Source organism: Alligator sinensis, unplaced genomic scaffold, assembly GCF_000455745.1.
Source record: "Alligator sinensis unplaced genomic scaffold, ASM45574v1 scaffold392_1, whole genome shotgun sequence".
NCBI classification, from domain to species: domain Eukaryota; kingdom Metazoa; phylum Chordata; order Crocodylia; family Alligatoridae; genus Alligator; species Alligator sinensis.
Window position 1 is genome coordinate 3,752,405 of NW_005841898.1, and position 20,080 is coordinate 3,772,484.

At 44.5% G+C, this 20,080-nt stretch overlaps 1 protein-coding gene across 4 annotated transcripts in view; it reads right to left on the reverse strand.

Annotated features, from left to right (window-relative positions):
- The window catches only part of UHRF2 (ubiquitin like with PHD and ring finger domains 2), a 162,467-nt gene that overhangs the window by 131,830 nt on the left and 10,557 nt on the right, over positions 1–20,080 (reverse strand). For 3 of the 4 annotated variants that reach the window (XM_006018372.3, XM_025197547.1, XM_025197545.1), the window contains one exon: positions 1,439–1,684. In XM_006018372.3, the coding sequence (XP_006018434.1) occupies positions 1,439–1,684 (246 nt within the window). Of the gene's footprint in view, positions 1–1,438; positions 1,685–8,278; positions 9,350–20,080 lie in introns of those variants that run through there. The other variant, XM_025197548.1, reaches the window with a different exon arrangement.

The window sequence follows — 20,080 nt, forward strand, 5'->3', positions numbered from 1 at the left end:
GGGGGGGGGAGAGCCAGGAGACTGAAGAGGGGGCATGGCAGGGGGACTCCAGCTCCACTCTTGGCTCCCAGCTCTGGGGGACACAGCCAAGCCCCAGTGTGGACCCCACACACCCACCACCCCTAGCTGGGCCAGAGACTGAGGAGAGGGTTGTGGCTGGGGGGCTCCAGGGGGGGGCTGCGGGAGTACTCCAGGCCTGTTCCTGGCTCCCAGAGATAGAGCCAAGCCCCAGTGTGGGCTCCTCGCCCCTCAAGCTAGGCCAGAGACTAAGGAGGGGGACTTGGCTGGGGGAATTCTAGCCCTACTCCTGCTCCCAGGCATGGAGTCATGCTCCCCCCACCCCAGGCCAGGCTGCACCTGGCAGGGGGTCCAGTGCAGGGCTGAAGGGGTGGGTTCCCCCCGACACCCTCTCCTCAGACAGCCAGAGGCACGCTAGTGCTATGGCTAGGGAGTCGAGGGATGGGGCAGACTCTGCTCTGCTGGAGCAGACAGCTCAGCCCAGGGCCGAAAAGTCTCCTGGGATGCTGGGAGACAGAGTTAACTTGAACCAGCAAGGGATCTGAGACAGAAGTTCTATAAACCGGTTTGACCTAAATCAGTTAAGTCTGATACTACATCCATCCAGGTTAATCTTAAACCATTTCAGCTATTTAGAAAGCTGTTTAAGTGCACTGTACTTCGGTTCTGTTACAGGTTTAAACCTGTTTTTGATCACTTTAAAAGGTTTGTGTGTAACTTCTGTCCCTAGCCTGAGAGACAACCATAAGTAATGTGTATGTGGACAATTACTCAAAGAAGCCTACTCAAATCCAGTGTAGCATTACCCCAGAAAAAAAATCAAGGATAAAATCAGTACAAGTTCTACCTGTGTAAGGGTCATATACATCTGAAGCTCTCCCAGGTTAACAATTTGCTATTAGCAAGCAGACTATTACCTGTTCCCCACTGCCTTGTGGCAATAATAGTAATAATGCTGGTAATAGTGTCTACTGCAGATGACTATACCAGCATAGTTGCTCCTTTGCCAGTTCTGCACCTTCATGTAAATTTACATCAGTATACAAAACCTATTAAATTACACTGATGGAAGCATGTTGTGTCTGTCCAGGCCCATAATGAACTGAGCCCATTATAATGAAATTACCTATTGTAGTGTGATGCTGCAAATGGATTTTTTTTTCATTTAAGCATGACACTTCATTTAATTACATTCTTTGTTTACTGAATTTTTTTCAGTCCACACAGTAGAATTGTTCTTGATCCTACTAATGCTTATACAGAGGTTTAATCTTCAACATGTTCATAGTCCAAATAACTTCAAATGTAGCTTTAAAGTCAGTTATGTGAGGAAGTGTTTCAAGAACCTCTACCTATGAGACAAGTAAAATTACACCTGCAAGTATAAATTAAGATTTTTACTTTCAAAACATGCACGTACCTTGTACAATCCAATGCCAGGGTCAATAAGAAATGAGCGAGCAGAAGTAGATGGCTGATTGGGAGATCCACCACTTGTTGTTTTCTTGACTTTGTTTTTACAGTTGGAAACAGCACATGGATTGCCTTCTCCATCATTATTAGCCATAGAAGTGGTGGTGGGAGCATCAGACTCAGTACGTATCAAAAGCTGAACTATATCATTCAGTCCAACATTGTAATCAAACAAAGTATGTCCATCTTCCAGCTGTCAAAAAAAGAGTAAAATTTGTAGTACTCCATCTTATTTTTAAGTACGAAGATTCCTAAAATTTCCCTTCAAATACATTAATTCTAAACAATAAAAAGTTGTGGCAGTTTTGGGTTTTTTTTTTAAACTCTGCACAATTTATTTCAAGTAACTGTATGAAACCCATGGCTTCAATGAACTGAAGAGCAACCCTTATTGGTTGAAATCTGTGTGTCACTAAACCCAATGAGATTAACAACATAAAACTAAACAATTATCTTTGCAGAAACTGGGCTTTATCACGAAGTGGTATTTGAGACAGATGTTTCCTACTAGAATTACAAATATCATAACTATGTGGTAAGCATGGGTAAAATGAGATTTTGCCAGCAGTTACAGTACTATTTACAACAGGACTAACTTTTGAGTGGCCTGTGGCCACAGGTCCCATGGGCCCACCACAATGCACTATGCAACGTGTCCCCTGCCCATGCCTCTGCTCCATGCACGTCACACCACATGCCCCCCCATACCATGCCAGCACCCCTGTGCCATGCAGGATCCTTAGGCCCCAAAGCCACCAGGCCACAGACTCCCACAGCCCTGCTGGCGTAGCACCTGACCCTGAATCGCCCCTAGAGGCAATGACAAAGTGGAAATTGGAGGAGGAAGGGGGAAGCTGAAGACTCCAGCAGCAGCAACTAAAGGAGTAGGAGCAGTGGTGCCTGGACTAGGAGCCTGGGGAATCACAGGACAACTCCTTAAACTACATGTGGCCACCAGTTGGATAGCCCTGGCATATATTATTAAAATAGTTTCACAATTTAGTCTTTCCCAATCTTCTCAAAGAAGCATGACAAAGTTTGACATTTCTCTCTTTTCACTGTCATATAATTTCATAAAAAAAATATCCAGATAAAAATACCTACAAAAACAAACACATTAAAAGTATTCTGTTTATCTTTTGGCACAAAACATGTAATGTGACAGAGATTATGCTTATAAAAGGAATGCAGTGGGGGGTAAAGGGTCTGCTCAGTCTTCAGATTAAAAAAAAGAGTCTTCCAAACTGAGAGCACCTACTAATTGGATTCAGGAAAGAAGCTTGTTACCCCAGGTTTATCCAAGACCACAAGGCTTAAATGGTTTAACTCAAGAGGTATGCCACAGTAACCTGCCGGCTCAGATGCATGTATTTGATGGTATTGCGCATCCCTTTAAACCTTCTACATTCCAGAAACTATCTGTCCTTGCAAAGTAAAACCATATATACCCAGGCTAGATCACTATGTTTAGTTGAGTATCAAGATCTATCATGGAGCAGCCCTGACATGCCACACTTTCAACTTAAAGCATGATGTAAAGGAGCTACAAAGATGTTACACGTTGTATGTGGAATATCTTTGTTGCTCATTTGCTATATGATCATGCGATTAATTGGCTTTAACACATGGCTGGGTTACTGCTTATGGAGTGATTAACATCTTAATCTCATTGTAATGTAATTTGTACAAGAAGCTTAAATTCAGCTTTCTTCAAACTTTTTTTTTTTTTTTTTTTTTTTTTTTACTACACACATTGTGACACTAAGGAAAGGCAGAGAACTTAATGAAAAAATGTGCAATGACAGTATTTCCAATATTGTTTTAATAGCCAAAGTTTATAAGAACTTTCATAAAAAAAGAGAACAAGACTGTTTTAACTGATTAAACTTTTTAAAAAACAAAAGATAACAACATTTGCATGGAAATTGTATCTCAATTTTCACACGAAAGATTTCCCTACTCCTAATCAGTAGATATGTGGTCTTACAACAGACAGGAAATATTCTAACAGACTAAAACATCATTTCTTCTTCTTTTTTTTTTTTTTTTAATTTAGCGTTAAACCTGAGAGTAACAAGCAGTCTAGTTATTATACAAGATGTAGCCCCCACTGCCCAAAACTATCTTGTCACTTTATTAAGCTAAACATATGATATTTATAAATATTTATGCCACTAAGATTTTCATTAGTTATCCCTAGAGAACAAGTAATAAACATTAAAAATTCTAAACTAAAATAAAAGGTCTAGGAATAATACGGCTTCATGATTAAAAAAGTAACCAGAGATATGAACTGATATCCATCTGTCATGGATCCACACTGTTCCTTTCAGTTAAATGACATTTCTAGGTGCTACCAATTTTATTTTGTACAATATTTCATTTTTTCCAACTTGAGACTGTCATGACCCAAAGGCATGATTTTGTGTGTGCTTCTGCACCAGAATTATACCCGCCAAGTTGCAGCTTCATTGCACGGGAGAGTTTCCTGTTGCAGAGGAAAACCCCGGTGCAGGGACGAGTTTCCCACCTTTTTTGCAGCTTCTTTTGCAGAGTGCATTGCTCATGTTGCAAGAGGAATGCACGGTGCAAAAGAGTTCCCGCCACTGGTATGTAAATTCGTTCCCCGCTATTGGCTAGTTTTAAATTATTCCCACGTGGCGGCTAACGATTGGCCTGTTAGCCATATAAAAGGCTTGAGCGGTTTCTGCCCAAGCCGAAGAGGACTCCACATCCATCTCGTGGGGACTCTGGATACACGGCAGGGTAATAGAAACCCTGTGTGAGATTCAGAGGAGTTTGGCCACCTGATCCACCGCCCACCTCTTCCCGTCTTCGAGCGCAAATTTTATAAGACGTACCTACGATTCTGATTTTGGTGGCTCGTTCACCCAGAGCATCCGGAGCTCTGTTCCGTGGAGCCCAGCAACCTCCACGAGACCGCCTGTGTTGTCTGTCTGTAACTGCAACTCAAGCAAGTTTTCCAGCCTACACCACTGCCATCTCGGTGTAAGTAAACAATCTTTTAAACTACCGCTAAGCGTTTGTGCCTAATTCAGCTCAACGGCCTTCCCTCTCCGACCCGGCGTGCCCAGGCTGCTGGCCACAGCCCGCGTGCAGCACGGAAAAGGGCTCGGGTCACTCCCGGCCCGCACAGAGACTTACTTTCCATCTGTACCCATCTCTTCTGGTTAGCTACCCTATTCTTGAATTAGAGGGTCAATTTTCATTAAGTGAGAAAAAAAGTGTACATTTAATGAACTTTTAAAGAAATAAGATATTCTACAAAATGGTATGGTGAGTAAAATCTAAAAGTAAAACAGAAAATTAAATACTGGACACTGGAAAGTAAATTAATCTTTATGGAAAATGGGCAATATGCTCTAGCATTTCTTATTTGTGTGTGCGCGCATGTATGAATTCTATAATTGCGACTATTTAGCTGTTGTAGGTCTTTCATTACCCAAAGTACACAAATAGTTTAGAAATTCCTTTGCAACTAGAAAGCTACCTGTTTTAATGCTAACAATAATTTTTCAAACATAATAATACTATCACTATTAAACAATACAATGTAATTGCTATATCTCTATGCTTCTAACATGATATAAGTGTAGCAAAACTATTTAACTTTAATCCCATTTCACTCCAGATAATGTTACAGTAACTTAGTTCAGCTGTATCATCTCAGGGATCCTAGTTTTCGGTTTAAAAATCACAAATTTCCTGATAAAACAGCAAATTCTCTGATTAAAACCCCCAAAATCCATTATTAAAATGAAATGCCACTATATATATTAACTCAACACAATGTTTTATTGATATATTTACAACTTTAAAGCAATTTGAAAGCTGACCAGTGCCTCAATCGCTATAGTAAAATAAATTCTAAGTACCTTTACATTTTGGTATTTGATTTTGGGTTTTTTTATCATGGAAAAATCAGAGCCCCTCCTGCCCCCTTCGCTCACCAGGATGCAGGTCCAGGCCCCTCACTACCAAGCCACAGCTCCCCCACCCAACCCCTCACCTGCCAGGAATACAGAGCAAAGGGGCACAGGTCTGCAGCTTCCTGTCCCCCGCAGCAACTCCCAAGCCTTAGTTGCCGCCCATGGGAAGTGGCAGCTGCTGAGGCAGAGCGGAGCATGGAGCCCGGCTCCTCCTCCCCCAACAGGCAGCATGGCTAGAGCAGAGCCCAGGAGGGGGGCAGGTATGGGCTGCCAACTGCAGGCTTGGGCTCCCTGCCCCGCTGCCCTCCCTCTGGGGCCTAGCACAGTAGGGCAGAGCGAGGCTGGGCAAAGAAGCTTGTTGCCGCTGCCAGGAGCCCCACACTGCCATAGCAAAGCACCCCTGCCTGCCTGGCAGCAAGAAGGGGCACAACTCCACACTACCACCCCTGCTGCTGCTGGTCACCTTGCCATGGAGGTGCGGGGCTTAAAGCAGCGATACCAAGCTTCCCTACCCCGTTCTGCCCTGACATGCCACACCAGGTCCTACCCACTGGGCTGTTGAGGTCCTGGGGGGAAGGCACTAGGGCAGGGAGCCCCAAGCCCACAGCAGGCAGCCTACCCCCACCCCACGCACAGATCTGGGGGGCATGTGTCTCCCCTGCCCCCTCCGTGAGTATGCGCAGGGAACCATGCCTCTGTACACATTTGCCCATAACCTAAACTAGGAAAGCAAAGATAGCCCATGTTAGATTCTTATCCTGTATCATCAGTACAAGAAATGACTAGGATCAAACACAATATGAAGAATTCTTCCTCCTCTTTACTGGGAAAGAAGCAAGGAAGTGTATTGCCTTTTCCACAACCTGTATTTTTATATTAAAAATTAGAAGTATTCTTCATTACAGAAAACTACAGAAGCTCTTTTCATTTACAAGATCTCAAAAACAGGGAAACGCATCAAAAACATATTTTTAGAGATGATTAAACATTGGAAAAGCTACCAGTTACTTGCCCTATAGCAAACGCCACACCAAAGTTTCACGTAAAGGTTCCTAGGCAATTTTACTTAAAAAAAATACACACACACTTTTAAAAATCTGAAATACTGTTAGCTTATTATGCCTTTTATTATTTAGGCAGTAAATATCTTAGACTGCATCTAGGGTTGCAGTTTCCAGTATTTCTTCCGAACTCTCCTGTCAGTTCCAGGACTGGCTCCATCAAGTTGCTGTGCTTTTACTGAACTATATGATAGAAGTGAATCTCTTAAGCCAACTCCATTGTGATAGATCAGTCCTGATTTCTGTTCACCATTAAGGAAATACTATTACAAATTGCACGGGAGTGCTATCTGATATATTTGCTTAGTTCTTCTGTTTTGTTTTTTTATTCTCTCAAATAATACACTCTCACAACAGTAAGGAATGTCAGTCAAAACATGAACGCCATTCTTTGGTACAGTTCCAAAAACAGGGTTATCCTACTTCCTGAAGGCTTTATTAGCATTTTGAAACAAAGGAAATGGGGGAAAGCAGGATAGCAAGTCATGCCTCACTGTGACTGGCTCAGCAAAAAATCTAAATTATTAGATACATGTTGGCTCCTGTAATTCGTATATTTAGACATTTAAAAAAGAAAACTTAAGTAATAAGGCTGTAGATAGACTTCATTTAGGTGAATTATTTCAATTTTTTTTTTTAAAGAAAAAGAAAGCACAATATTAGTTTGTTAGATATGTATTGGAAGATTAGAATTCAATGCAGTTGTTTAGATTCAGCCTTCATATTTCCAGCACCCCTGGCTCATGTGAAGGATTCAGCTTCAGAATGGATGAATCCAACTTCCCAACTTGATGTATCTACTTCTCCATTCTTTGGCATAAATAATTATTTCTAGCACTTTGTAATTAGATTACATTTCATTCTGTGTGTTCATTAGCCAATTACAAGAATTACAGAAAATATTTGCCAATGATTAGGAAGTTTTCCTGACATGAGCTAAATCTGTTTGCTGCAGTTTTCCCGAGATGCAGCACCTTACATTCATTCTCACTGAATTTTATTTTATTGTCTATAGACTAGTTTTTCTCCCTCTTCTTTACGGCAGCCTTTCAAAAATTGGAAAACTGGCATCACTGACTTTCTTCTAGGCAAAACTTAAATGGTTCCTTCAAGTTTTCCCCACAGCTTGCATTCCAAGCCATTTATTGTCTTTGTTGTTCAACTCTGGATCCTTTCTAAGCTGTTTATATCTTTCTTAAAGTGTGATGCCTAAAACTGGATGCAGTAACTCAGCTAAGGCCCAACCACCACTTACTAGAGTTGTATTATTACATCCCATGTCTTGCATCCAATGGTTCTTTTAATGCAACCAAACTTGCATTCTCTTTTCTTACAGAAACCGATAACTTTTGTTGGGTTTGTTGTTATCCACCATAACCCCAAGATCCACAGTAGTGCTACTGCCAAGCCAGTTATGCCCTTGTGTGAGACACCTTAATTTACTTTTTTAATCTTTGTTGAATTTCATTTTTTCCTATATCTGCTGTCTTCAATTTTTCAAGTTCCTTTTGGATTTTGGTCCTATCCTCTAAATTATTTGCAAACACACACACTTTTGTAGCAATGCCAATGCCTTATACCAACTATATCTTCACCTGGCCAGAACAGAGAAACACTGACTGTTTGCTTATAAAGAACTTGTGGAATCTGCCACAAAAGCAATTTAACCTTATATTATCTGTTATGTTCAGAGTCCCCTAGACTCCCACAAAAATAAATATCAAGTTAGAGAGATAAAGAAGCTTATTTCTTATACACAAAAGGAGAGTTACTTACCCATAGGTTAGCTAGAATTTTTCTTGAGATGTGGTGTCCTATGTGCATTTCACTACGCCTATGCCATGCTTTAAATATAGTGGTAGGTTCTTCATATCTTATTTATTTAGCTGCTAGAAGATGGTATCCCCCAAGATGATTCCACCAAGTGTAAATAGATGTTCCAGTTATCCCTGTGGCAACCTTGCAGATATTTATTACCAAGACGTTTAAGAGAAGCTACCATGGTCACCTAAGCCTTGGTGAAGGGAGCTCCATTATTAATTAAAACTAATCTACTCAATCATAATGCAGACTAATGCACTCCAAAATCAACTTTGACAGGTAAGCAGTGATTAGACCATCTTTCATAGTCTCTTGAGCAAAATTAAGTCATGGGGACAATCTATATAGCTTCAATGTGTCTAGGAAATGGAGTTTGTCTCACCCAGTTCACAATCAGAATTTATGCCCAGTGTGAGGTTTAATATTAAAAAAAAGGATAAATGATCTGATTTATGTAGAACTAAACACTTAAGTCACTTCTTGATCTGGTATTGTGAGATCTTTCCTCTTTTGAAGCTTCTATTACAGCTACTCTGATCTCCCAGCCAGAGCTGAACCCCCATAACTTATTCCTCATGTTAGTTAAAGCTGTCCCTGGGTGTCATTTCAGTCCCTGTGGCAGAGAATTAACTTCTCTCCACTCACCCAGCAGTCCTCAAGTTTTTCAAGGTGCTGAGAGTCTTCTCTCTGATAAAGAGATCTCATTCCTCAGCGTTCACACGTCTGACAGTCACCACTTCAGTCTATAGCAGGGTTAGACAAAATACAGCCCGTGGACCTTTATCCAGCCCGCGGCGGGTGCCTCGGTCCCCTGGCTCAGGAAGAGTCTAGCTGTGGCACGTCCTGCCTCCCCCTGGGCACACAGCAGGGCTGGGGCATCTCCACAGGGCTTCTAGGCAGCCCAGGCGGCAGGTGGCTCCAGCCCTGCAGTACCAGCAGGAACTCGTGCACACAGCCCTGACCCCACATCCACCATACCTGCTACAGGCTCACCAGCCCAGGCTCAGCAGCCACGGTGCTAGACAAAAGCTGTTGCTCAGTGTAGGGGGGGGAAAGTGGCCCCTCCCGCTGCCAACAGTTCCCTCTGCAGCTGCCTGGAGCAGATGCGGGGCTGCCCTGTCTGCTTTGTGCCTATGTCACTGCCACCTCCAGGCTGCCCCGGGGCAGCGTTGGTACTGCAGAGCAGATGCAGGGCAGCCTGGCAGCAGGGAACTGCTGGCAGTGGGAGAGGGAGGGGCTGCTTCCCCCCCTCACTGAGCAACAGCTTTTGTCTTGCACCACGGCTGCTGAGCCTGGGTGGGCACGGGGCGCATGGGGTCAGGGCTACATCTGCAGGTCCCCGCAGGTACCATGGGGCTGGGGTCGGCAGTGGCAAGAGCTGGAAGGAGCCGCCTGCCACCTGGGCTGCCTAGAAAAGCAGTCCAGCTGCAGAACCACCCCAGCCCCGCTGCATGCCCGGGGCAGCAAGACATGCCACGGGCAGGTAGTGTGGAGCATGAGTAGGATAGGCTGGGGCGGGGCTGTGCAGGGGTTCTGGATGATCCACTGCAGCAGGGGTGAGTCTGGAATGGGTGCAGTGAATGCTGGGGCTGTGCGTTGCTGGTGGTAGCAGGGAGGCGCCACAGCGAGTACGGGCTCCAGGATGTTGCAGGGCAGGGGCTGACCAGCTCAGAGGTGTGTGCGCAGGGGATCCCATGCACACCCCACCATACCCACAAACCCTCCCCCACAAACCTCACAATCACATCCTCCCCAACATGCCCCACACCCTCCTCCACATCCCCCCCATACAAATGCCAATGCACCTCTGGGAGAAGCCCCACTCACTGCTATGTGTACACACCCCATCTGACATGCACAGACACATGCACCAACACCCCCCCCCCACACACACACACACAGCCACCCTCCCTCTCCACACAACCCACAAACTGCATACCCACCCACACATCCCCACAAACACTCCCCATACAAACCCCCCATACCCACACACACCCCCCACAGCCTCCCCCACACCCTACATCCACACGCATACCCACACAAACCCCATACCCACCTCTCCATACCCCCTCTCTATACTTTTGCATATTGTAGGGGAGTAAGATCTCATTTTGGGATATTATGCAATCGTCTCTTTATATACACCACACAAACACACAAATCAGGGCAAAAATACTTTAAAAAAGAAAATTAATGTGCTTTTGTCAATGTTCGATTTTTAGTATATAATTTGTTTTTCCCCCGGTTCCAAGATGGCGAATCCCCTTCCCAAAAGGAGTACTTCTGGGGGCAAGGGGAGGGACTTCCAATCGCAAGGGTCAGGGATTAGGACTTCCAGTCTCAAGATGGCGACGAGGGGGCAGGACACTTGTCAAGGGGCAGGGCTAAACTTACGGCCCTCGACAGCTCACCAAAACTTAAGTGGTTCTCCACCCAAAATAACTGCCCAACCATGGTCTATAGCAATTGGATCCCTACCCCTGCCTGAAGACAAAAAAAAGAAGGGGCTAGTACTTTATTAGAGTGAGATTCAAGAATTGATTACAGATCCCTGACACCAATCCCCCCCACCACACACACACACACACACACACACCTGTCTATAAAGTTAAAAAAATACACTTGTGGACTTTCTAAACTCCCGATCAAGGATGTTGTCAAATTCTGTCACCCAACAGACTGGCCCAAATGGTGTTTATGTGGGTCCCAGAGCCTTACTCTTACAGTAAGAGCAGAAACAACAACTTGACATGAACATTAATAGTTAGAGTTCATTCTACCACAGACCAGACAACTTCAGTGACTCTGCTAAGAAATCTCTCAACCTGTCATTTGCAGAGCAGCTGTCTGGAGCTCAGTTACCAAGAACTCCACCAACACAGAAGCCTCTCTTCTAAATGGCAGACAGATTTGGGTGAATCTGATATCTTTTATTAGACCTACTTAAATAGTTGGAGAACAATTTTTAAGCAAGCTTTCGGGTTCAAAACCCCTCCGTCAGGCTAAGGAAGTTTCAGCAGTTGATGTGTGCTCTTCCTAGATGGAATAAAAAGTAAAAAAGCTAGAGGCTGGGCTGGTATGCATACCAGCACCCCTACAACCTACACCCCTCTCTTCTAAATGGGCATTATTTTGGAGTCATTCATAGTGAGATTGTGCATATGGAAAAACAACCACTTGAAGGAAAGAACATTACTCACAACTAAGTCAGTTCGTAGGGTTATCAATGGCCCAGTGGACAATATTTGAGATTCTGCCCTCTGTTCCCTCCTTCTTGAAGTCTGTTTTACTCTGAAACTCGCGGGATAAGGGGAAACGGAAGAGGGGTGTGGGCATATAGGTGCACTCTACAGGTGCTGCTAAGACCAAAACTCTTGAGTTTCAAGCTCACCTACACTGAGCTTGCACCCATAAGGACAGCACATCATGAAGAATTCTGGTTACTGGTACTGGTTTTTTTGGTCTGTTTATCTACGTACAATCTACTGTTAACAAGCATTGTGTCAAAGACTGGCCACTTGACTAGCAGAGTCACCTGTGAGTCTTTAGTACAAATTCACTAGACACATGAAGAGTGAACTCAACTGGCAGGGTTCTCCTTTGCTTTCCAATAAAATGCCACATAACCTAACTACGTGAAAGCTAGATAATCTCCTTGTACGTATTAACTTACCCCTACTTAGTGTTAAGATTTTAACCCACATTTAGAAATGTTTTTTTCTACTGGTTATATTTTGCCTCGTACCCAGACTTGGCTATTTAAATCTGCGGAGTCCTTCTTGTAAGCATGCAATGAACTAGAATTGACAGACATAAAAGATATCTATTTTTAGCTCTTTGGGACACGTTCAACATCAAGTAAATCTGTATTAGGGCTTCAATGATTATTGTTTCAGGGTACATTTCCACAGCTAACTACCCAGAGAATCCCTGCGTGTACCTTGGTTGTCAAGACGCCATTAGTTTTTTTGTCTGCTAAGAACCAAGTTCCTACGAGCCTCTGGTCTCTGGGTGCAATTCATTCCTTCTACAAAAAGCTATATCCATTTAACTATTGGTCCAGAACCACCCCCCAGCTCAAACAAAAGAAGAAGTACCCTCTTGCCATATTCTTGAGAATATTCTATTAGGAATCAAGTTTCTGCTCTTGAATGCCGTATGTCATCACAAAAGCATCAAGGCTGGATGCCATTTCTATTTAGAGTGTGTTTGCACCACTTTAAGTCACTGCTTAAAGTGACTTAGTCAAGAGTAAGCTACTGAAAAAAGCATTAATGTTGGTGCTTGAATGATTCACTTTCCAAGTAGCTCCAAATGGCCTCTATCACTAAAAGCCTGATTTCCTCAATCATTTCAGAACAATTGGCTAGTGCGTGTCCTTCCCCCAAACCCTATTACATAGAGAGGCCAGTGAAGGAAGTTACTGGTTCCCAATACTAACAACATAGTATGGAGTTGTTACCACTAAAAAAACCCAGGTGTCTAAAGTTCAGTCCGTGACAGATCTGGTCCATTTAATGCATTTGTCAGGGACACATTATACTGAGTAGAAATATATTTTTATTTAAAAGAATATAGCACTTTTGGACCTTCCTGTCACAGGGAGAAGCTAAGTGTATTGAGCCAATGTCCCCACTTAAAATTCTCTGGGGAAGTTACAAATGCTGGGGATTAAAATTCTGGAGAAAATAAGGCAGTTAGCCTGCTAATTGTGTCTCATTTTGAACTGAAGACTATGAGGGGAGCTTCTTCCAAAGTATAACTGGTTTAGAATTCTACAGCTGCTATGCGTGTCAGAATGAAAGTACCAGAACTACCAGTCTTTCATTCTCCTTGTGGCTAACATACCCATAAAAGCTTGTTGGAACTATACTGACCTCATTAAAGAAGAGGATCTTCTAAGAGAGGGGTGAAGTAGTCCTTAGAAAGGGGACTACAAATGACTGCTGCTTTAAATTGCTTTTTGACTGAACTTATGGTATTGTGAGTATAAACGTTCTTTAAATCAGGGGTGGCCAACCTGCAGCACAAATGCTACAAGTGGCACAGGCAGCCTGTCTGTGGCACAGACTGGGGAGGGGACAGGCAGAACAGCAGCAGGTAGTACAGGAAGCAGAAAGCAAACAAAGCAGATCATCAGGCAAGGAACACAGGAAAGGAAACAGAAAACAGAACAGATTGTGCACGGAAAGGGGATTGGAGTGGCACCTGAAGGATGTGGAGCTAATTTGTGGCATGCCTGCCAAAAACACTGGCCCCCCCTGCTCTAGATGGGGCAGTTCTAGAAGAAGAAAGAACTGAAACTATGCAGCAAAGTGTAGCATTTTAGAAACTTTAAGTACCACCCACCTAAATGGACAGCTTTCAGTGAATCAAGATAAATACTATTAAAGAGGTACTTGTGTATAAGTAGCAACCTGCTAGCTTTAAGAACAAAAGTTAATTTTCATAAAACTTAAATTACATTTTTCACACTGATTTTTCCTTAAAAAAAAATTGAGAAAATTCCTTTTAACAAGATTATATTCATTTTACTGCATCTTATGGAATGGTTTAGTTTTAGTGTAAGGGAATTATTTAGTCATGTTATACTCAACAGATTTCTTTCAAAGTAAGTTTAATGCCATCTCTTGAGTAAGCAAGCTCCATGCTAATTTGTGCTGAACTTTAGTTGAATTCTGGCAGTGTAATTAGGTAGTTAAATGAGCACAGATCAGTGTATTTCTTCCTTGGAATGCCTATAATATGCATCCTTAAATAGTTAGTTACACTTTCGGATGGGTTAAAGCAGTGGCATCCAACACAGCCCAGATGAATGGGCTAAAGCTGGTCCACAAGATGAGTTGCACAGTGTCATTTCAGAAGCCAGATCCAGTGCAGGCCATCCCAGCTCCCCAGGGGTCCAGAAATTAGATGGCATTAACTGCTGCAGGTTCAGAAACCAAAGTAATTAATGCTACCATTTCTTGTCCTGCCACATCAGCTGGAGAGCCATCTAGAAGGGGTGGGGTTTTGGAAGCACACAAGATGAGTGCCTGAAACCAGGCAGTCAGTCTGGTCATGTAGGCAGAGGAACTCCCAAGAGATAAGGACGGCAGAAAGCAGCCTGACAAGCACCCAAGAAACCCAGGATGAGAGTACTCCAAGTAAGATATGGCTTGTTGGGACACTAACCCAGAGTGGGGAAGACTTTTAGTTTAAAAAGTAGCTTTTTTGTTTTGAGCTTGATACTGAAGGACCAGATTGTGCCTACAAGGGAGATGTGGATGCCACTCACTGTTAAACAGCCTCATCTGGAGTCAGGAACCCAAAGGACTGTGGGGTGCAGACTGAGGCTGGACAGGCTAGGGAGCAGAGGCAGCCTAGCCTGGGGTCAGGGACCTCAGGGGCTGAAACTGATTCAGGCTGAGGCTGGGAGGCCCAAGATGAGCAGGGGCCGTTTGGTCTGGGGTCAGGAAGCTACTGCAGTGAAAGCAACTCAGCCTGGGGTCAGAAACCCAGAAGGCTGAGATAGAGGCACAGCAGCCATAAATGGTGCAGGGGACTGGAGAATGGAGGGATAAGGCCACAATAGGGAGGCTGAAGCCAGGGCAGCTTAAAGCCAAGGGTGCTAAAACCTGGAAAGAGGCTGAAGCCTAGGACAGGCAGAAGCCAAACTATGGTCAGAGCCAGGGGCTCAGCAAGCCAGGTGGATTTGCTGGTTAACAGATGGGGCCACCAGGCCCAGTGGACAATGTGAAACATCTTTGAGGCATGGATGTGGCTATAGGAGTAGAAGGAGGCCAGAGAGCCCTTAAGGCAACTTGTGCCATGTGCCACTAATGGGGCCAGAAGGCCCCCCACTTAGGGCTCAAAGGGCAGGACTGGGGACAGCTGGATACAGGAGGGACCCACTGGCCCAAAAAAAGGCTAGGACTCAATCTGGGACCCTAGGGCAGCCTTATCATAAAATAATTCCATGAAGGTTTGGCAGGCGAGAGGAAAAGGAAGAGGACCCTGAGGGGCTGCAGTGGGGCAGGAATTGTGTGGCCACTTGAGGCTTGGTCCTGTTGCATGCATACATGCACTGCCCCTCCTTGTGCTTCGCACTTGCAGCATAAGGAAAAAGCAGACACTTTCTATCCCTTGGTTTCTCTTACCCAACCTACTGCCCATAGCTCAAATCTGAGCACTCTTCCTATCAACTGTAATGCATTCTCCAAAGCTTCTTGCCTCTCAGCTTCACTAATTGTCCTTCTCCTGTAACACCCCCCCCCCCTTTTTTTTTTTTCCAAGGGGGTAAGAGGGTTGAGACCATCTCAGACCTGTTCATGCATTGTTTCCTGTCTGTAATACCCAATACCTCCATGGCTAAGGCTTAAAAAGGCCTGACAAAGAATAAGAAGTGTGGGGGTGTTTCTTGTTCGTTTTGTTTTGCTTTTCTTGGGTTTGTCATCATAACTTAAATCCTGGAGATATGAGACAAGTCATGTCTTTTGTTCAATGACGTGTGATGGGAATGAAGGACTTTACTGTGTGTAAGTTCTCCACATGCACCTCCTCAGCTGGAAAGTAGCACAAGACCAGGCTTCAAATCTCTCCAACTAAGCAAACCTATGGGAAGAGCCACTAGTCCAGGAGCTAAGGATTTGACTTGGTGCTAAGTACTGGCAAAAACTTCTGCAAAGTATTGATTCAGGATGGGTTCCACAAAAAGTCCTGGCTTTGTCTCCTTGAGAAGGGGTAAGCAACCTTTTCTAGCTACAGGCTAAAGTAACCCATCCCAGGCTGGAGGCAAACAGGTGGTTTAGCAAGGGCATCTATGCCCAGAGCAGCCTGGGTACAGCAGTCAAAGGCAAAGGCATCACTCAGAATCATGGGGCCTGAAGAGAGGTGGCTCGAGGGATCACTTGGCATTCTTGGTATAGCCCCTTTGGCCCTAGATCCCACCACCAGCAGTTGGTTCCCACCACCTATTTTTCTGATTCTGCTTCTCAGGTTGCTCTGGATTAATCCTCTGCTCTTCCATTCTTGAATTGGGACCCTTGAGCTCTAGGTTTCAGGCTGGGAGGTACAGTAGAAGCCAACTGCTTTTCCTCCCTGAAAGAGGCTGTTTCTTATCTTGAATATGAGATGCCTTCCTACCCAGTCAGGATTCTGCCCAAGGCAGTGCTGCTGCCCAGACCTTTGACTAATGAAGGACATTAAGCCCCTCCTCCTGCAGTTCCTAGAACAAGTGTTTGCAGAACTTGAGGTAGGTTAACTCAGAAACAGCAGGTTCTCTTGGAGATCAAAGAGCCCTCACATAGGCCCGTGCAGTCTGCGGCAGTCAGTTCCCAGCAAAGCTGCTTCCCCCTCCCAAAATGAAATCATCATGAGGCCTCTAGTACTGCAACTGCTACAAGGCTGAACAAGTAATAAAAAGGCTAATTCCAGGAGTGTTTAAAAAAAGAAAACCCACCGCATACACACACACATACACCCCTCTCCCATCTTTGTTACTGTCATGGCTATAGCAAAGTAGCTTTGTTCAGCTCTGAAGAGCTGAGAATACACAAGGCTAGACAACAGGGGGAAATCATCCTCCTCTACCAGCATGTAATCCAGGGGCCTATCAGCTGCTGCTTACCAGACAATACTTTTGCACTTATCACATAAGGCATTCCTAACTTTCTGCTGGGCACTTTTATGATCCTCATCTCTAAAGGAGAAACCATGGCCAGAACATTCCTACAGACAACTCTACATCCTACAGACAACTTTATGAGGCACTGCTTCATAGTCAAAGCTGTGGTCTTGAGATCTTCTTCCTTGCTCCATGAGATTCTCTTCCTGGAGAACCTCCCTTTTCAGAGGGGCAAAACTCTACAGCTCTAAGACTGAAGCGCTGTACAACCCGAGTCAAAGGCCACTTTTTGTTCCCTCAGGGTCTACAAGCCTGTTAAACCTACTCAAAAGACAAGACAAAAAACTCAAAATACAAACGCTCCCCCCTTCACCCCACACACACGTTGCCTCTCATGAGATGGACTGGATACTTGGTCTATTCTGCCTTTTTCTTTTTAAATTGTACCAGCCTTAGGAATCACACAGAAGTGCCAATGCTTCCTAAAAACAAAGCACTGTGACACTGGCACTCTGTAGCATCTTCTGGGGGGTTTTTTTCCCCTGCTAGCCCTAGGAAGAAGAGAAGTGGTTATTTTTCTTTATCATTAGAGATCTGAAACAACTATCTCCTGGTTCTGAAGGGGGAGGGCATCCCACCTAGTGTTAAGGAAACTCAGAATCATCATTTTCAAGTTAAAGCTGAAGATGATGTTAGTCACAACTAGACTTTCTCTTCTTTTGTGGATGGCCTTCCATCTCTGTCTTCAGGATGCTTACTTCAGTGTTGCTCCTGCTAGAAATATCTCCAGTATGGAATAAGCCACTGCCATTACAAATACAAGATACTATCACACTTGCCCTCCCAGTAGCCACAAGTCTTCATTAAAGTTAATCAGGAAGGATGATGTAGCAGGCCAAGCCTTTCTTTTACAAAGTAATTAAGGGAAACTTGCTGAATAAGTGTCACTGACTTGATAGTATAATATTGTATTCTGCAACTAATAGTCCATGAAGTCACTTGATCCAGTTCATCCTGCTTGCAGAAATGTTTTTTGTCCTTATTTAAACAGTCCTTTGCAGGTCATAAAACAAGGTTCACTGGTTGACTGTCAGTGCTAAACCTCTTATCTTTCCATGGATCCACCTGGGAGACTGAAAAAAAAACAAAAACAAAAACAAAAACACAAAAACTTACATGCATCTTGGGCACAATCTCTTTACTCCCCAAGAAGACAGCCTGTACAAAGTGACAAGACCCCTGCTGGTCATGTCCTCTCAGGCGTAGTGGAATGACCTATCCAGTTCATGTAAGGGGGTTCAAAGCCTCAGAGTTCACTACAGTACAGAAAATATGCTCAGCTTTTCTACACCATATTCAGGGACTTCATGTATAGGTCATGACTAACAATACCACTAAGGTACCTTGTATCAAAACAAGGAAGTGCAAGGTACAAAAGCAGTCAGCTTACAGAACTGGCTCATCTGCTGTCCAGTAGCACTACTCGCAGTGCATCTTCCAGGGGTCCAAAGGAGCGAGCCTCAGCAGAGACATCCCTGCACGCAGACCAGAAAAATAAAATTCTGGCCTGTTTGTCATCACTGAAAAGTGAGAATGCCAAAAGACTGAACTATTGTACTCTGATGTCCTTTTTGCTGGGGAGGGAGACTTACAGTTGTGTTGTCTGTCTCATTCCATGATCAAGGAAACCATTGTATGCCTTTCCACTCTGTCAGGATTCTGCCTGGCTGAAGCACTTCTGATGCCTTGACCTTTGACTAATGAAGGGCATCAAGCCCCTCCTGCAGCTCAGAGATCTAAACACCCCAAATAATGGGAGGATATTTTATCTGACCACAGATTCAAACTCCTATAATAGCACGGCTGTTGTGTAGCTAGCAGTGGTAAAGTAAGCCTACTAAATATCCAGGTGGAGACAAATCCGCAGTAGGAAGGATACAAGACAAAACTAGAATAAGAGCACTACCTACTGGTGATCAAAATGACCACCACTGAACACTTCCTATTTCTGAAAATTAAAAATACTCAAGCAGTCAGAGTCAGTGAACAGGGCAATGTTCCTGTTACTCTAGTAACAGGTAATTTTCTCATTCTGAGACAACATTAGAATTTTCCAGGCGAATGAATGGATAGGATGGGAGTTTGAGAACCAGAGTTATCTTAACCATGCAAGTGTTACAAGGATGATCACTTCTTTCATAATGCTCTGGGGAGAACAGTTTGGTTGACAGACATAAGCACAAGTGATTACAGGGTGAGAAATGTTACAGTGGAGACCCTGAATGCAGACACCCCTTTAAAACAAAAAGACATCTCTTGTTCAGTATTGCAAGCCAATCTGCCACTTGGCAGAAGATCAGTGAAATAAGAACTGTAATTTCCTACTTGTGCTTTACCAAATAATTCCTGTTGAACTTGTCTGCCAAAGCATTTAAGATCTGGCAGGTGAAGCTCACTAGTGTGATACTGTAGGTAAGCAACAATTCACACATATTGGCTCTCTGAGCAGAGCTGACAGTCACACTCCCTTTCAGCAAAAAGGGGGGGGGCAGCATATGCCCCGGATCTGCACAGGGCAGGTGGGGCCAGGGCTGTGCCGGGAGGTGTTTCAGGCAGAAGGTGCTGGGAGTGGGGGTTCTGCCCTCCCACTGCTTGCCCAGATGGCCCACCTGGGAGGTGCAGGAAGGCTGGAGCAGTTCCCACTGCTATGCACCACTTGTCCAAAGCAGCACAGTACCTCCACCGCATGTCCCCCTGCCCCAGCTGGGTGAGCAGCAAGAGGGCATAGGCCTGGCTCCCACCGCACCACCTCAGCCCTGCCCGCCCCAGAGATCCAGGGCACCCCACCCCCTCAACCCCAGACCTGTGGCACACAGCAGTGGGAGCTGCCCCCCACCCCGATTAAGCAGCTTGCCCCAGCCCCAGCTGCAATCCCTACCTCACTGCAGGGCATTGATCTGCTTCCCCATGCCTTTTTCCCCCCCCTCCCAGCACAACAGACTTACCAGCTGGACGCAGCTGTGACGATTGTCATAAAGGCAAAACCCGCATCGGAACCTCAAAACAGGGTGTCAATTTACAGATGTCATAAATGCCGTTCATTGTAACTTGAAAGTCTTAAGCTGAGGACTGCTTGTACAGCCCAACCGCTC